At 41.5% G+C, this 15,288-nt stretch overlaps 1 protein-coding gene across 3 annotated transcripts in view; it reads left to right on the forward strand.

Moving 5' to 3' along the window:
- Nucleotides 1-15,288, forward strand: part of MTUS2 (microtubule associated scaffold protein 2) — a 351,967-nt gene that overhangs the window by 152,918 nt on the left and 183,761 nt on the right. For all 3 annotated transcript variants that reach the window (XM_054220594.1, XM_054220605.1, XM_054220613.1), the window contains one exon: nucleotides 5,944-6,184. In XM_054220594.1, the coding sequence (XP_054076569.1) occupies nucleotides 5,944-6,184 (241 nt within the window). The remainder of the gene's footprint in view (nucleotides 1-5,943; nucleotides 6,185-15,288) is intronic.

A 15,288-nucleotide genomic window follows, 5' to 3' on the forward strand; every position in this document is an offset into this window, starting at 1 on the left:
ATCTTTTGCTTACTTATTGCTGCCAGAAGTTAGTTCTCAAACCTCAGGTAAGAAATCAATCTGAAATCCAGGCAATGTATGATCATTAGAAATAAACTTACTTAACCGTTTCTGGCACTGACCCTGTTGCGATGTCTAATCTGTGACTGGAAGTTCTCGCCGTGTTCCTCCCATTTTTCCCAGCAAGCCAGTCACCTGCTAGTAGTATAAATAGGGATGTTTAGAAAGCAAAAGACATGCTGTTTGAATTTATACATAAATGAAATTTCTTTTTTTTCCCCCAAAGAATAGCTTTGGGAAATGAATGTAAATTTACCCACAGAGACTTTTCCTCCTTAATGGGAAAGTTGGCAGGTTTTTGCAGACAGAGCACTAGAGGTCTAAATTAATTCCCTTCTGTTTAGCTGTACCGAAACCCAGGGACTGTCAGAGCTCCTGTTAGATTATGTATATTATGTAGGAAAAGGTTTACTTTTGACTTCTGTTAAAGCCATGTGTTATATTGACCTACATCTTAAGTAAGAAATCTCCTTTCCCTGGAAAGTCTTCCCGTGTAGCCAAAAGGTGATGGAAGACTCTCTGGCCAATTCTGGATCCTGATATCTTATTGTGTTTCCACCTTGATAAGTTGGGCAAGAATCTTGGTTCCCTGAAATCCCTGCTGGGAGGTGAGCACAGTGGAGGAAGGCTGACCTTGCTTGGAAGGTGGAGAAAGGACAGGGAAAAGAGATATGTTCAGGTCTGCGATGTGCCCTTGCATACGCTGCTTGGGACATGTGGTAGCTCAACAACCAAACTTTTTATATAAATGCTGAAGATCACACAAGTGTACTTCATTTGCACCAGTCTTTAAAAAAAAATATTTTTTTTTTTGCTGTGTGCCTCGTTGGTTATTGAGGCTATTTTAATGCCTGCCTCATTCTACATACAGTATTTATCCAAGGGCCATCACTGGAAAAAACAAATTTACAGTGTTGACAATCAGAAGCCAGCAAATACCCAAATTAAGGTATTGTGCGTGAGTGTAGATTGGCCCTTACGTCATGTTTACAGGCAACCCATTGAAGTGATCACGGACTATCTGTTGTGTATTACATGCTCTATTCATAGAGCACCATCTCATCCGAAACACAGAAAGGACGGTGCTCACTGCCCTTTCCCCTCTAACTTCAGTTTCCAGCTCTGTTGCTTATATTTTGCGTCCAGAGGAGGAATTATTAAAGTCATTGTGAGCTTGTCTGTGCCAGCCATTATTAGTATATCTTCACAATCACATTTTAAGGTGAGGGAAAATTACCAGGTTATTACCGTTGAATGTATCGCTATGGAAATTAAAGCCAAAATAACCCAGACTGTGCAACTATTTGGCTGTTTATAGGGTGACATGACCCTCTGAAGACTGTAGGTGAGGTTCAGATAACCAGGTAGGATCAGCAGACACATCTGGGAGCAAAGGACCCATTTCTGTGCACCTTTGAGGCCTGTTCTTAACATGAGAAGGCATCAGGTTGTGACAAGTCTGCAGCATGATTCACTCTAGACAAGGGTTAGAAGGACACATGGGCTGGAGAAGATCCAAAGCATCTTCCCCCACTCCTCCAAGAAATATGACCTTGGGTGGGTATTTCAACAAGGGAAGGTTTGAACCCAACCACGCTGCTTCTTCAGAGAAGCTGGATTGCCTGGAGGAGAGGCTGGAAAGGAAAAGTCGGTCAAACTGCAGTTTGTGTTATGAGTTTCCATTAGCCCAGGAGTCATGAGCTGATAGCAGGGGATGATATTTGCTGTCTTGGGCTTCCACCCTAAAAGCAAGTACCTTAGTCCCCTGCTAGCTGGGGGGATGCAAAGGGTATTAGCTCCAGTATGGATCAAGAAAAAGGAAAATGATTGATCCATGGAAGTGTGCAGATGCTTAGAAGAGCAGCTGTGCACAGTACGGCTTCATAGCAGATGACTGATGAGTAATCTGAAATAGAGCAGTTAGGATGTGTTGAGATAGATCAAAATCACCCTGGTGAAGGGACAGTGTTGAAGACTCAGAGATTTTGGAGACGCTAGGGCAGGATGGGTACTCTCCATTATATTTGTGAGGGTCGAAATCCCAGTCTGCTGTATTTCATACATCCAGTTTGGGCTTCGGAGGGCTTTGATTAGCATTTTATAGCTCTTTACATAGCTATGATAGGAGGTCTTAATAGCTGCTATCAATCAGACCTGTAATCTCTACGCACCCTTCAGATAGCTAAATGGTAGGAACAATTAAATATCCCTCTAGATGCCACGAGGTGGAAAAATTGGAAGGTCCTGTGTCAGACAGGAGACCCCGAAGCAAGGCCTGGAGAGCTGTCTGAGGAAGACTCGAAGGCTACCTCCATGCAGCAGCAAGCCTGCAGGGGAGGTGTGCTAAGGGCAGCTCAGACAAAATCCCAGCTCAGGCGTGAAGGCAGTCCAGCTGTGCTTAGAGACTGTGTCCCAAACGGAATTGAGTTAAGGTTAAATGGGCAGCCTTGCCTGTGGCGTTGGCAGCTCCTCCAGTGCTTTTCTTTGGAACCTTGTCATGGTGTGGAGGTAGATCTTTCATGCTTGTCTTCATCAAAAAAAAAAAAAAAGAAAAAAAAAAAAGGTAGAAAACCCCTCACAGTGAAATGCTTTAAAAAAACAATAATTGTCCAGTGCAGATCACTGCTGTCCACATGCTTCATCACAACGTGGGCTCCCCATCTCAAAGTGGACCTCAGTCTCTTTTAGTCAGCACCAGTGGGAATTTGTGGCCACTTTGTGTTCCCAGTTACCCCTTATGGGAAGTAACAGAGCAAACCGTAGGACCTGAAGGCTGTTGCTGTGCTAGTGAACTGAACAGCGGGAGGGCACGGCCTCCAAGGCTCACACAACGTTGTCCATACTGCTGGACTGGAAGCACACTCCCCAGCTCAGTGTCCACCTCTGCCAGCATGTGCTCACCCAGAGGCTGTTCCCAAGGACCAGCAGGGTGAGAGTTTACCCATATGGATATGGTCTGTGCCTTGACAGAGTGGTCCTTGTCTCACTTTATTCACTATTTTATGGCTACTGCCAAGCGTCCTGGTTCTGGTGGAGGTCTGTAAGGAGGTCTGCTGATCACCAGCTCTCCTGCCTGCCTCCTCAAGGCTGCATCTGACCTGTTCAGCCACCTCCTTGGGTCTCTTCCCCAGCACAGATGTCTTTCTGCTCCAGAAAGCATGGGCTAAAGCCTGTTGAAATGAAAGGCCTGTAGGGGAAAAAGGGGTAGGGGGAGTTGTTTTATACATAGTCAAAGCAGGAATTTTCCCCCCCTAATCTCATTATCTGAACTGCCTGAACTGCCTGAACCACCTGAACCACCTGAACCGAAGTCACCAACTCTTTTCCCAAATAGTTGCCTGAAGCAGGCACTTGACAAGAACATTCTTGCTTAAGGCATTAATGTTTGATGATATTATAAACAAAGTAACATGAAGGAAAGTATTGGGCATCCTGCTGGCCATGCTGCCAACTCTGCTCAGGATTACCCGGCCTGTGGAAATTCCTGTATGCTCCAAGTATTTTCTGCAGATTTTCCATCTCTTTCTAACCAGCTAATTAAATGGGGTGAGTGGGGAATGAGCAGACAGCCACACACAATAAAACTCTGAGCTGAGCTTCTTTTTAGTTGGCAGGCTGCGGCAGATCTTTTCTTTAAAAGTCCCTGGTACAAAAATCTAGTACAGAATGCTAACAGGTCTCATATTAATCCAGATCTTTCTGAAGATCTTTAAAATGGCCTTATGATCAATAATTGTATGTGATTCTATTGAGATGAGTTGAATTATACACTTCATGAATTCACCCTTAAATAGAAAAGAAAAAGGAGTATGTTTTCATAGCAAGTTTATGTCCCCCAAAATTGGTGTCTTCAAGAGATAGTTGCGTAAGTCCTTCTCACTTCTCTCAGCTTGAGAAGATGTTTTGTGGTTGTGATTGATTGGTTTTGTGAGCATGTTTGTTGGTCTTCTGCGTTATTTGTAGCATACTGCCAATAAAATAAAAAATGAGGTGACTGAAAGTTTGGCTAAACTGACCCAGTTTATCAAAAATGCGTGGTTTCTATATTTAAAGATTTTTCTCTACTACTTATACTGAAGTACTTGGCATTGGTATATTCACTGCCAGTTAAACATGAAACGATAGGAAGTGTTTAGTGAAATCTGATTGAAATAAGTTCATCAGGGAGAAAAAAGATAACTGAATCTTATCCAGGAAAACAATCCAGAAGTTGAAAATATCCAGAAGTTGAAAATAAGAAGCTAAACATCTGCAGTCCAAGCCTAGAGAATCATCTATACAGTAAAAACCTGCATCCTGATTTGTAGAAATAGGTCACAGGAGTATAGTAAAAAAGGAAACAGGAATATCTAATGGCAGGAAATAGGATTGAAAACAAAGGAAAAAATACTGAGCAAAAATATAATTCTCATTGTTTGTTATATCTGCCCTCCTAGTTCCTGTGCAGAGGCCTCAAAGATCCTATATTTAATAGTTTAAGGCCAATCTTGTCTCTTTTAGCATATTAAAGATTTGATAAATTAGGATTAAAGCTCTTGAAGCAGCTGGGATCAAAGCTTTTATGGCCAATGTTGAGGTGCATATTCTAAATGCTAATAATTGCTAAATAGAAATTGATTTGGCATATTATATGCATCATAACTTACAGCAGAGTTAATTAATTAGCAGTTACATCTCTTCCTGGGTAGCCTATGGCACTTTTTTGATTAATTTTTAAACAAATTTAGTTTGGATTTCCTATTTCCTAAGCCATTTTTTTTCTCTAACCTAAATGGGATGCACTGAAAAAATATGCATGGGTCCTTTCTACATTATGATGATTCTACATTTTATAAGAAAATGGTAAAGAAGTTGGACTCTACTTTGAAGAGCAAATGGTTCTTTGCAAATGAGAGAGATGAAAGCTACTGACATTGCTCTGCACTCTCGTCCGGAGTCACGAAGCATCGCAGTGAGGTGGGAGTCAGGGCCCAGCTCGAGTGTAGAAAAATGCAAGGGCTGAGTCGGGGAACCAGGTCATTCCCCGACTGCAAGTTCCCCAGTAACAGCCAGTTTGTCGGAAATACTTCCAGCTTGGGACTTCCTGTGCTGTCCGCCCAGTATACACCCAACAAAATACTGAGAGATTCGTCACTGATTTTAGCAAAGCATCATCTGTTTGTTGATGAACAATAAATGTTTCACATCCACAAATTTGCTTTTTTGTCTCCAGTTCAAATGGAAAGATGGGTTTTAGAGCTCTGGTTTGGAATATTCAATAGCTCCCTGAAAATATAATGTGAAGAAACCTGCCTACGTCCACAGCTGGGTCTTTTTTCAGGAACTTCAGGGGCACAGATTACAATGAACATTTTGCAGTAAGAACATGTAGAGATTTTTTTTCTCACACAAATGATTTGACAACACCATTTCTCCGATAAAATGAACTCACAATGCCTTCTGCTTTATTTTTAACTGTCTAAGTTAAAACCGTCTTCACCTAAAATTGTATCTCAGTAAGAATATTTTAAACAAATTCTAATAAAAATTCCATTTGCACACTCTCTTGGTTGTATCTACCTCTGTAAATAGTATCACCTTTCAGGACTTAAAAGGAACTTCTTTTTCATTAATTGAAGATTTTCCATTTGTCTGTTTTCTTTTTGGGAAAAGATCAGTTCTTTATTTGGGTTTCGTTGGATTTTGAGACTGTAACATGTATATTTGTCGAGAGCGATTCATATGGTAAGACCATCACTTTTTGAAAGTGATGATCAGTTTGCAGTGCTATGAAGCCCAAATTCACAAGGAGGGAAAATTAGCCTTTATGAGTAATTTGGAGTTCCATAGTTTCTGGGTTTATTGATTTATTGCATAATATCTGTATTAATGATTTTTCTGTAGGTTGGGGAAAGGCCTGCGAAAGATGAATTTTGCCCTCCACCGTATACTCACTACGAGGTCCCACCAAGTTTTTATCGATCTGCCATGATCCTGAAGCCACAGTTAGGACTGGGGGCAGTGTCCAGGTTACCATCTGCAAAAAGCAGGATTCTCATTGCAAGTCAAAGATCCTCAGGTAGCTGTCTCCATCAGCAAGGAGAAATAACGAGTGCTCCCAACCTCTATCATCCTGATGCATCAGGTAAAGTATGAACTTTCTTTCCTTTCCTTTCCTTTAAGTGTACTCACCAATAAGAATATATATATTTTTTTTTCAGACAGAAATATCATAAAATGAGCAATATCTTGACCTGATACTACAAAGCTCCAAGAGTACTCTTTGAGGTGTGTCTTTTTATCCTGAGGCAAGGCTGACTAGGGAGCCTGGGACTTGCACAAAGGTTGTTTAACAGGTCATTGCCACTGAAGGAGAATCAATTTCAGTAATAATTCTCAGTGTGCTCTTTTTTATCTTCCTCCTCCTTGTACATGCCAGAAAAATCCTTGCTTTTGTCCTGCAGAAGATAATGGGACATTTTCTTCCATCATGAAGACCCCGTTGTTCAGTCTGAATATGACATTGCCCACCATGTTGTGTTCTAAAAGCCTGGGCAGTGTTCAGGTGTGCCAGCAGAGATCTTGATACTTGGAAGTCCTGGTATGCACCTCTTGGAGACAACATTTCTAATGCCTTTTTCTTTCCAGCTGCTGCCCAGCTCAGCATGACCCTGGACAGAATTACAGGGGAGGGAAAAGCAAGAGCGAAGCTGGAAGGAGAAGTGTACAATACCACAAGACAGAGACAATAATTACTTCTGTAGGACACTCCTTGATATCCTGGAAAAGCTTGGAGGCTTTAACAATGTACATTTAAACAGCAGCAAGTTCAGTGAAACATAGCAGCTGCTTAACAGCCTACAAGTGTGAAGAGATTTTTAAAACATACTCATAAGGGATAAAGTAAAGAAATAACTTGGGGTCATATGGTTCCTTCTCTTGTCCCAGGATGGGATTCCTTCTGGTAGATGTTTATTTCACCTGTTCATGAAAAACTATTTATAAAAGCCTTTAAGACGAAATCCTGCATTACCTGGTTTCAAGTTAAAAGTTTACCCTAGTGTTTTGCCTAATCCCCTTTGTTGCAATTTACTTCCTTTTTTATCTGGAGTGGATGTGGGGTCTTCTCCTTTTCGCTGGTATTTGAAAATTAGTACTTTCTCTCTCCAGTGTCTGTACTAAGCTGCTTCTCCATACTAAGCTGCAGAAGAAATTTAGAGGTGGAATGGATATGGGTCAGTGTCTTGATTTAAGCTGAGAGAATGGTACCAGCCAGTAACAGTGGCTGCCAGGATTTGGGGCTTATCAGAAAATCAAAGTTCTCTTTAACACAGTGCCTCTTGCCACTATCCTTTACTATTTGACCCTGCACCTGGAGTTTATCTACATTGATGCCATTATCAGAAGCTGACGAAGCTCAGCTGTGTGTGACTTCCGAGACACTCCAAGCTTGCATGCTGGGCAGTAAATACCAGTTCAGCCCTGTGAGTTGACTCCAGTCAGCACTGAACATGGGAATATGGGTGCAGAGAGCAGTTGGATCATATTTTCTATTTCAATGAAACTGGAAGAGGCTGCAAGTTCAGGATATGAGTAGGGTAAGCCGATGTGTAACAGGAGCCAGTCTGGGACATAGATATGAGAGAAATATACAAACAGGACCTATTAACAAATCCACTGTTTTTTCTGATCCTCAGAAATGAACATTGCCTTGATTTTTATTCATCCAGCTTAATTATCCTGCATCATTGATGACTACAGACATGACATTTCCCTAGCCATTTTTTATCCATGTAGGAACTTGTTTTGTATGTATTAATTTACTGTCTTCCTATATTATGTGACATTCTAAATCTAAACAGTATCAGCCTGTCAGTCCTATTTATTGTCTATAATCCTGACTTTAAAAATGCCAGTGAAAGAGAAGTACACATGAGGAGATCGCACTAGATGTTTGCGATTCTTATTCCACTAAAGTTCCTATTGCCTAAAGTTTTCCTATTTCTCAAAAGTTGGGGATTTTTGCTCTTACCACTGATTATTTCTTGGACCTTGTCTGCTTTGGAGGTCAAATTTAATTCATCGCTCTCCATAATTTCCTTCCTACAACTGTTATTTTGTTTGCTTCCCTCTAGTCTATTGATACCTTGCTGTTTCAAAGATGCTATTAAAGATAACTCATGGTAGTCCAATAATCTGTCTGCCATCTCTTTCAGGATCCCAAAGTGTGTCTCATCTGGTCTCTGGGCTCTGACTGTTTTTATTGATTTTAAATTACCCAAGACTTGTTCTGGAGAGGTTGCTAATGTCTCTAGTTTTTCACTGTCCACCCCAGGACACATTGTTTTCACTTCTGGCATCTTGCCTTCCATTTTCCTTGAGTAATGAAGAACATGTTTAATTTTTCTGCAACATCTTATTCTGTTGCAAGGTATTTCCCGCTGCTCTCTGTTGATTCAGTGCCTCCCCTGATTGATCTGTCTTATATTTCTGATACTTTGTTAGTTACTGTACATTCTTTTATTTTTGACATTTTATTTCTCAACTATCCATTCAAGATTGGCTTATAATCATCTCTTCCTTGTACAAAGCCTTTTTCCTTTTATACCTCAAATGACTTGATCTTTCTCTTAGCGTCATATAACTTCATAAATCAGCATACCAGCCTTTTAATCTTTAATTATTTCTTTAAAGAAGAATGAATAGCTCATGAAAAGGCTCAAGTGGCAGCAGAGAGGACAAGACCGGTATAGGAGTGCCAGGGCAACAGAGACCTGGTTCCTGTGGCTGCATCCATAGCGGTGCACAAACGCAGACTAGAGATGGGTCTCTGGTTGCCGTGGAGGAGCTGGATGGGACAGCGGCCCCTGGCAAGCCAGAGCTGGTGTGAGGGTGACTGGAAGGGCTCAGAGCAGGGCCAGGTACCATCTAGCCAATTGTTTTGAGGTACCCAAAACCATTTTCAGCTTTCTGTCAATCACTTTCCCTTAATTTGGCAGTTAGTTGTGGTATTAAACTTTAATCTGCATTATTGGTTTTGATGCAATATTTGAGAAAGAGGATTAAACATGGCTTTGATAGAGTCATATTTACAAATACAAGCAAATGAAATGTGTGAGCATATGGTCAGCATCCTGGAAGCGGTGGTGGCGAGCCCCTTGCTCGCGTGTGTTGTGGTGTGTGAGGGCTGGCTGGCTGCAGCAAAAGCAGCTGGGGACCGGGAGGTATTTTTCTCTCAAGGATGCCAGTCCTGCCTTCAAGACTGCTAATCAGCATCTCTTGCAGCTCAATCCTGAGCTTTTAATCCAGTTTCTAATCCTAGCGATTTCAGTCCTACCCTGGGGTGATGGAAGCAGAAGGATCTAGCCAGTTGCCATCCCGTGACAAAGTGTGAGGTACCACGGAGGCTTTTAAACTGAAACCGCCATGGCATAGTATCGAGGACAGCAGCAGCGCCTCATAATGAGGATTTTATTCCCCTTTGCCATGCCGTTCATAGTGTAGCAGTCTGCTTAAGCAGCACTGATAAGCTGAGTGGTTTGGCCTGTGTATAATACTAATACTCACAAAACTGACTCTAAAGTAATTGATAATTAAATCCCTGAACTGCCGTGATGGACTGCAAGTACATTAAGTAACATTAAGGGTTTTGTTAGTTTTAATACACGCCGAGTAGAAAGTAAAATAATAACGAATGATCCCACAAGTGTGATCTCCAAATGTGATGCCTAAAATGTGACTGGAGCAGTGATCCTTCTTTGTCTGTAGGACATGGCACACGTGTCGGCGTTGACTGCGAGTTCCTTATTAATCAGTGCTGCCCCTTAGGTGATGCTTTGCCTCTGATGGGTCAGGCAAGCAGCCTGATTGTAAGAAAAAGCATTCTGCACTGTATGTAAGACAGAAAGTAACTGAATCATGATATATTTAAAGGTTCAATAGTGTCTCTGAAAGCTTAATTTGTTTATTTTATGTAAATTGACTCTGCTCTTTCTATGGGAAACTTGTAATTCAAAACAAGCTTTGAAGGGTATTGTGTCTATAACATATAAATTATGAATATGTTTCCCTTGGTTATAAAGACTTCTTGGAGCACACATGTTAGGATTTGCATTAATTAGCTGACTATTTTGATGGGATTAATGTCTGATTTTGAAAAGTGTAACAGAGATCTCATCATTAAAACTTTACTCAATCCTGTTCTTTCACTTCACTTAATTCTACATTTTTCATTAGTATTTATGGTATTTTTTTCTCAAAGAGTGAGTTAATGAAATGTTGGTTCCTTATCACCTCTCTGTGTATTAAATTTGCCAGTCTTGAGGGTCTAGCAGTTCCTCTCATTTCTAAGCAAGTCAACTCTTGTTAAACATACAATTTATATATAAATCAGGGCAGCAAAGTTTCTGATTACTCAGACACACATAGATATATGCATTTATTTGTGTCTTTGCATATGTATAATGTATTTCATCATGAATGCTACAATATGTCTACAGCTGTCTCCTGGAAGGAAAGCTTTGCTTTCACGTTTATTCTCAGAAATACTTAATATTTGAACAAGTAAATGAGATTTGATGATAGAAAAGGGGGTTTGAGGTTACTACCTGAAATGTTGCATTACTGCTACTACAGCTGTGTGCTTATTTTATAGGTTTGCAGCCTGAGGTACTAGGATTTGAGCTGACAAACTTCTTAGTTGTTTAAGGAAAGAGGTGATAAGGGGAGAATTCAGAGAGGAAAATATTCTTTATACTCCACTAATCTGCAGTGTTTTCAGTTGGCACTCTCTGCTTTCTTTGGGAGAGCCATCTGACTGTATTTTGTAAAGAAAAATTAAGTTCTTCAAAGGGAGACACACACTTCATCAGAGTTTTGCTAAGGCCATTGTCACCTTATTCGAGACTTAGCCATATGCCACTTCTCTGCGCCCAACAATTATTGTGTCGTCAAAGGACCAAAATGCATCATATGAGAAGAGTTGTGTAGATGACTTGTACCAAATTGTCAGTTGTAAGAACAGGGTCCGTAACACTAATCTGGGCGCAGCAGCAGGCAAATGCTTCATACCCTGCCTCCTCCCTGGCGAGAGCCAAGCATCGTCTCTTCTGAGCAGCCGGTCCAATAAGCAGCAGCTGGGCGGATGAGATGTGGCTGTGGTGCACAGAGAATTGTTCTTGCAATGGAAGACAGTGGAAATTTTACAGTGGAAACCACAATGAGTGTGGCTCAGGCACTGACAATTCCTATGCAGGGATGTTTCTGTGGGATGCTGCTGCTTTGCACATCAGCTACAAAGCAAACACCAATATTTGCTGTTTGAATGAATCATAGGATTATAGAATTGTCTAGGTTGGAAGGGACATTTCAGATCATTGAGTCCAACCATCAACCTAACACTGACAAAAACCACCACTAAACCATATCCCTCAGCACTACGTCTACCTGTCTTTTAAATACCTCCAGGGATGGCGACTCAAACCACTTTCCTGGGCAGCCTGTTCCAATGCTTGACAAACCTTTCAGTGTAAAAACTTTTCCTAATATCTAATCTAAACCTCCCCTGGTGCAACTTGAGGCTGTTTCCTCTTGTCCTATTGCCTGTTACTTGGGAGAAGAGACCGACCCCCACCTCTCTACAGCCTCCTTTCAGGTAGAGAGCGATAAGGTCTCCCCTCAGCCTCCTTTTCTCCAGGCTGAACAACCCCAGCTCCCTCAGCCGCTCCTCATAAGACACGTTCTCCAGACCCCTCACCAGCTTTGTTGCCCTTCTCTGGACACACTCCAGCACCTCAATGAAATGTGAGCTGACAAATTCTTGGGGTGGTGAGAACATGCTAGCCAGCCTTGGGTTGCCTGGGAGCTGGGGTGGCACAGAGGAGCTTTTTTGTGCGTTTAAAACAGGAGGAGATGAGCATTTCTTACCGCATGATGGTGCATGGGCTGATCAGAAATTAATTGATTTCAGCAATGATGACAACAGTTTTGCCTTTGGAGCTGGACTGTCCCAGGCTTGATGAGAGACCATCAAGGGAGCTGGGTGCAACGTGCAGTGGGGATGCATAAGAAGTCTATCTCTGACTTTTCTTAAGGCTCCCCAGGCATATCTGGTTTGTGTCAATCAGTCGCTAGACTCAAAATGTTTTCATGTTTCTAGATGGGAACAGCTTGAAGTGTCATAGAAAATCGCTTGTGTGACTACTTAATTCTATAATTAGCTTCAGGCAGTGAGACAACTAGAAAGATTTTTTGCCAATTTTTTAGGTTTATTTTTGCAGATTTTTATTAAAACGAAAGCTTCTCATTAAAATAACTTTTGTTTTGAATTCCCAGACCTTGTTTGCGGGAGTACTTCTATACTTCTAAGAAACAGAAATAAAGAAAGAACATCCACCGTAAAACTTGATGATATTTAGAACAGAAAATACGTACAATAGTCTGATGTCTCATGTATTTTAATGAGAAAGAAGACACAAAATGACTTAGCTTTAAGGATTTGAATGCATCCCTAATGAGGCTAATGTCCTGCCCCCAGGTCCTCCTGGTAAAAAAAAGCTGGATTACAAAGAAGAGAAGTGAAAAATAATTTAAGGATGATGATGAGTTCAAGATACAAAATACTGTTATTTCAGGGGGAATTTGAAGTGAAGTCATAAACCAAAGCAAGCATGAAAGTGTGAGAAAAAACACTGAATACTGTGCTGGGGTCTCGGAGAATGACTTTGAAGAAAAGGTAGAGATGGCTGAGCGGCAATTTATCACCAAAAACCTTCTCGTTTTAAAGAAATTCTTCTTCAGTGACACCTGTAGTGTGCCACGGACTGCAGGTGCTTGGTTGCACAGCGGTGCAAGGAACAGACAGCCTGGGGAGCCGGTGTGGGCATCCCTGCGGTTGAACTGGGGATATGGGAGTCCCAGGTGAACCTCACCATCCTAGGGCAAGCGCGTTTCAAATGCTTTTTAAATAAAACCATTTCTCATCACTTCCCCCTGACCCCCAGTGGAATATTCCCTATTCTGCTGCAGGAAATCTGTGATATTTATAGCTTTTTCCTGTAAAGTTGAAAGATTTCTCACTCCACCTCAATTTTCAGAGGTTCTCAGGAAGAAGGAATCTCGACTCTCGGCTTGTGTAGTGCAAGCCTGTTGGTGCATTTTTCGGAAACCTGTAAAACCCAGAAGAGACAGTCCCGTACCTTCTCCCTGCTGCCACTGACCTGGGCAGGTTCCTTGTTCTTGCAGGCACTTCACACATAATTGCCTCTGCTTCAAATCTGGAGGCTACCTGGGCTTGGCTCCCACCACCAACGTAACACAGGGACTATTTTGTACACTGTGACGGAGTTGTGTGCCTTTTATCACATGCAGTTGCCCCTGTGTAATTAGTCCTTTAGATAAGTGGGGAAGCGGATGTTTGGCCATGTCCAGGCACCAGCAAGCATGTCACTTTGCAGCCAGCTGAGGAAGCAAGATGGTCTGGCCCATCCAAAAATCTGCTGAAGTCTTTGTATCAGCATTGGTGGGGGCATGACAAGTCTGATTGTGGAAGGGAGAGAGCCCAGGATCATCCTTCCGTAGCAAAAGCACAGTCTCACACTGGCATAAGCCAGTTTCAGTCCTGCTTTGCAGCAGTTGTTAATGCAGTAAGATATTAGTCCTCTCAAATAGAGAAATTCTGTCTGAATGATGATTAGCATGTCATTTCTAGCATATGGGACTCTTAAAGCCTTTCACTGGACACTTTTTCTTGTTCCTACACGAAAATCAGTTAACGTGATTCACACTAATTGTAAGCTGTGTTGATTGCATTGAGGGAAGCATTGAGATCAGGTTCTATCGCACTTTGCTGTGGAGTCATTTAGATGTGACGTGAATGTCCCCGGCAGAGGGAAGAAGTCTCTCTTGATGGTGCTTTGCAGGTAACCATAAACTAGACCACTGGTAATAGACCACTATCAAAGCAATGCTGCACAAGCCTAGAAGTAAACAATGGTGGTGAACGTCACTGCTTATCTGCTCTCCATGCTAATGTGCCTACACTGCTCTTCACCAGCACCTGGAACCCACAGCAACCTCTGAGCCCATCTTCACAAAAGTCAAATGAAAGGTCAGAGTCCAAAATTGTCCCTGTTGGTGGCAAAAAACTGAACGGGGATTTTAGTAGTCTTTTATTACACACTGCAGATATTTGTTATCTTCATTTGGGTTACTCTTCACAGCATGTTCTCCTCTGGGATGGCAAAAGTGCTGCAGTCAGAAATCCATCTCCTTGTGTCTTAATAAAGGCCTAAACTTGCAAAAAGTGGGTGCAAAAAATGCGTTTTTAAGAGTCCATATTATATACCTTATTTTGTTCATTGAGCAAGGAGCATTTTTTTAATGTCTTTTATAGGAATGTGTTTTATAGGATAACAAAACTCCTTTTAGCTTGGTGTTACACATATTTCTATTTCAAAAGAAAAGGCTTAGTTTTGTTGAACAAAGCTTAGTGTTATTATTGTGATGAGGTACACAACTATCTTTCAAAATCCCCGTAACATTTTTCTGCTCAAAGGAGTTAGTCTTGTTTTCTATAAAGTCTCCTCAAAGTGTAATGCTTCATTAAAATTAATAAGGCTGTGACCTACATAGTTTACAAAAGAATTAAATACTGTAATAATATGAAGACCATATTCTTCTTGTGCAGTTAACTTCTGGTTTTCCTTTATATTGTGAATGTTCACTTCTTCCTTTGAAGTATGTGTCAGGCTAATGCACAAATAGCATTCACCGAATGAGAATCGAAAAAGGGTGACTTTGTGGCCTTTTCTGGCAGAATGTGTTGATAGCTTTAATGTTGACTTGTCTCCTAACCCACTGGTCCTGATGGCTGATTAAAAACTCTAGTATCAGCTTTTGTAGAACTTTGGTTTTGGGGGGGCTTGGGGGAGGGGTGTTTATATTTTTGCTGCTCAGGACTTCACAAGGAACAGGAATCTGATATTGTCAAAAATACAAAGAAAAACTGTCCAAACTTTATGTACAGTTGAGGTCCAGATCCACTTGGTATCCAGACCTTCCAAGCAAAAGCGAACTCTAAGCCTTGGTCCTTCCATGAACACAGGTTGGACCTGGACCTGTGTTCTGGATTTGCCTAGAAAAGTTCACTTAAGCAAGAACAGCAGAATATGGGTTAGGACACAAGCTGGAGACAGTGACCAGTTAGTAGTTAGCACAGATGGACACGGTAGCTGAACTACGGTTGTTGCC

This window comes from Rissa tridactyla, chromosome 1, assembly GCF_028500815.1.
Source record: "Rissa tridactyla isolate bRisTri1 chromosome 1, bRisTri1.patW.cur.20221130, whole genome shotgun sequence".
In the NCBI taxonomy this organism is placed as follows: Eukaryota; Metazoa; Chordata; class Aves; order Charadriiformes; family Laridae; genus Rissa; species Rissa tridactyla.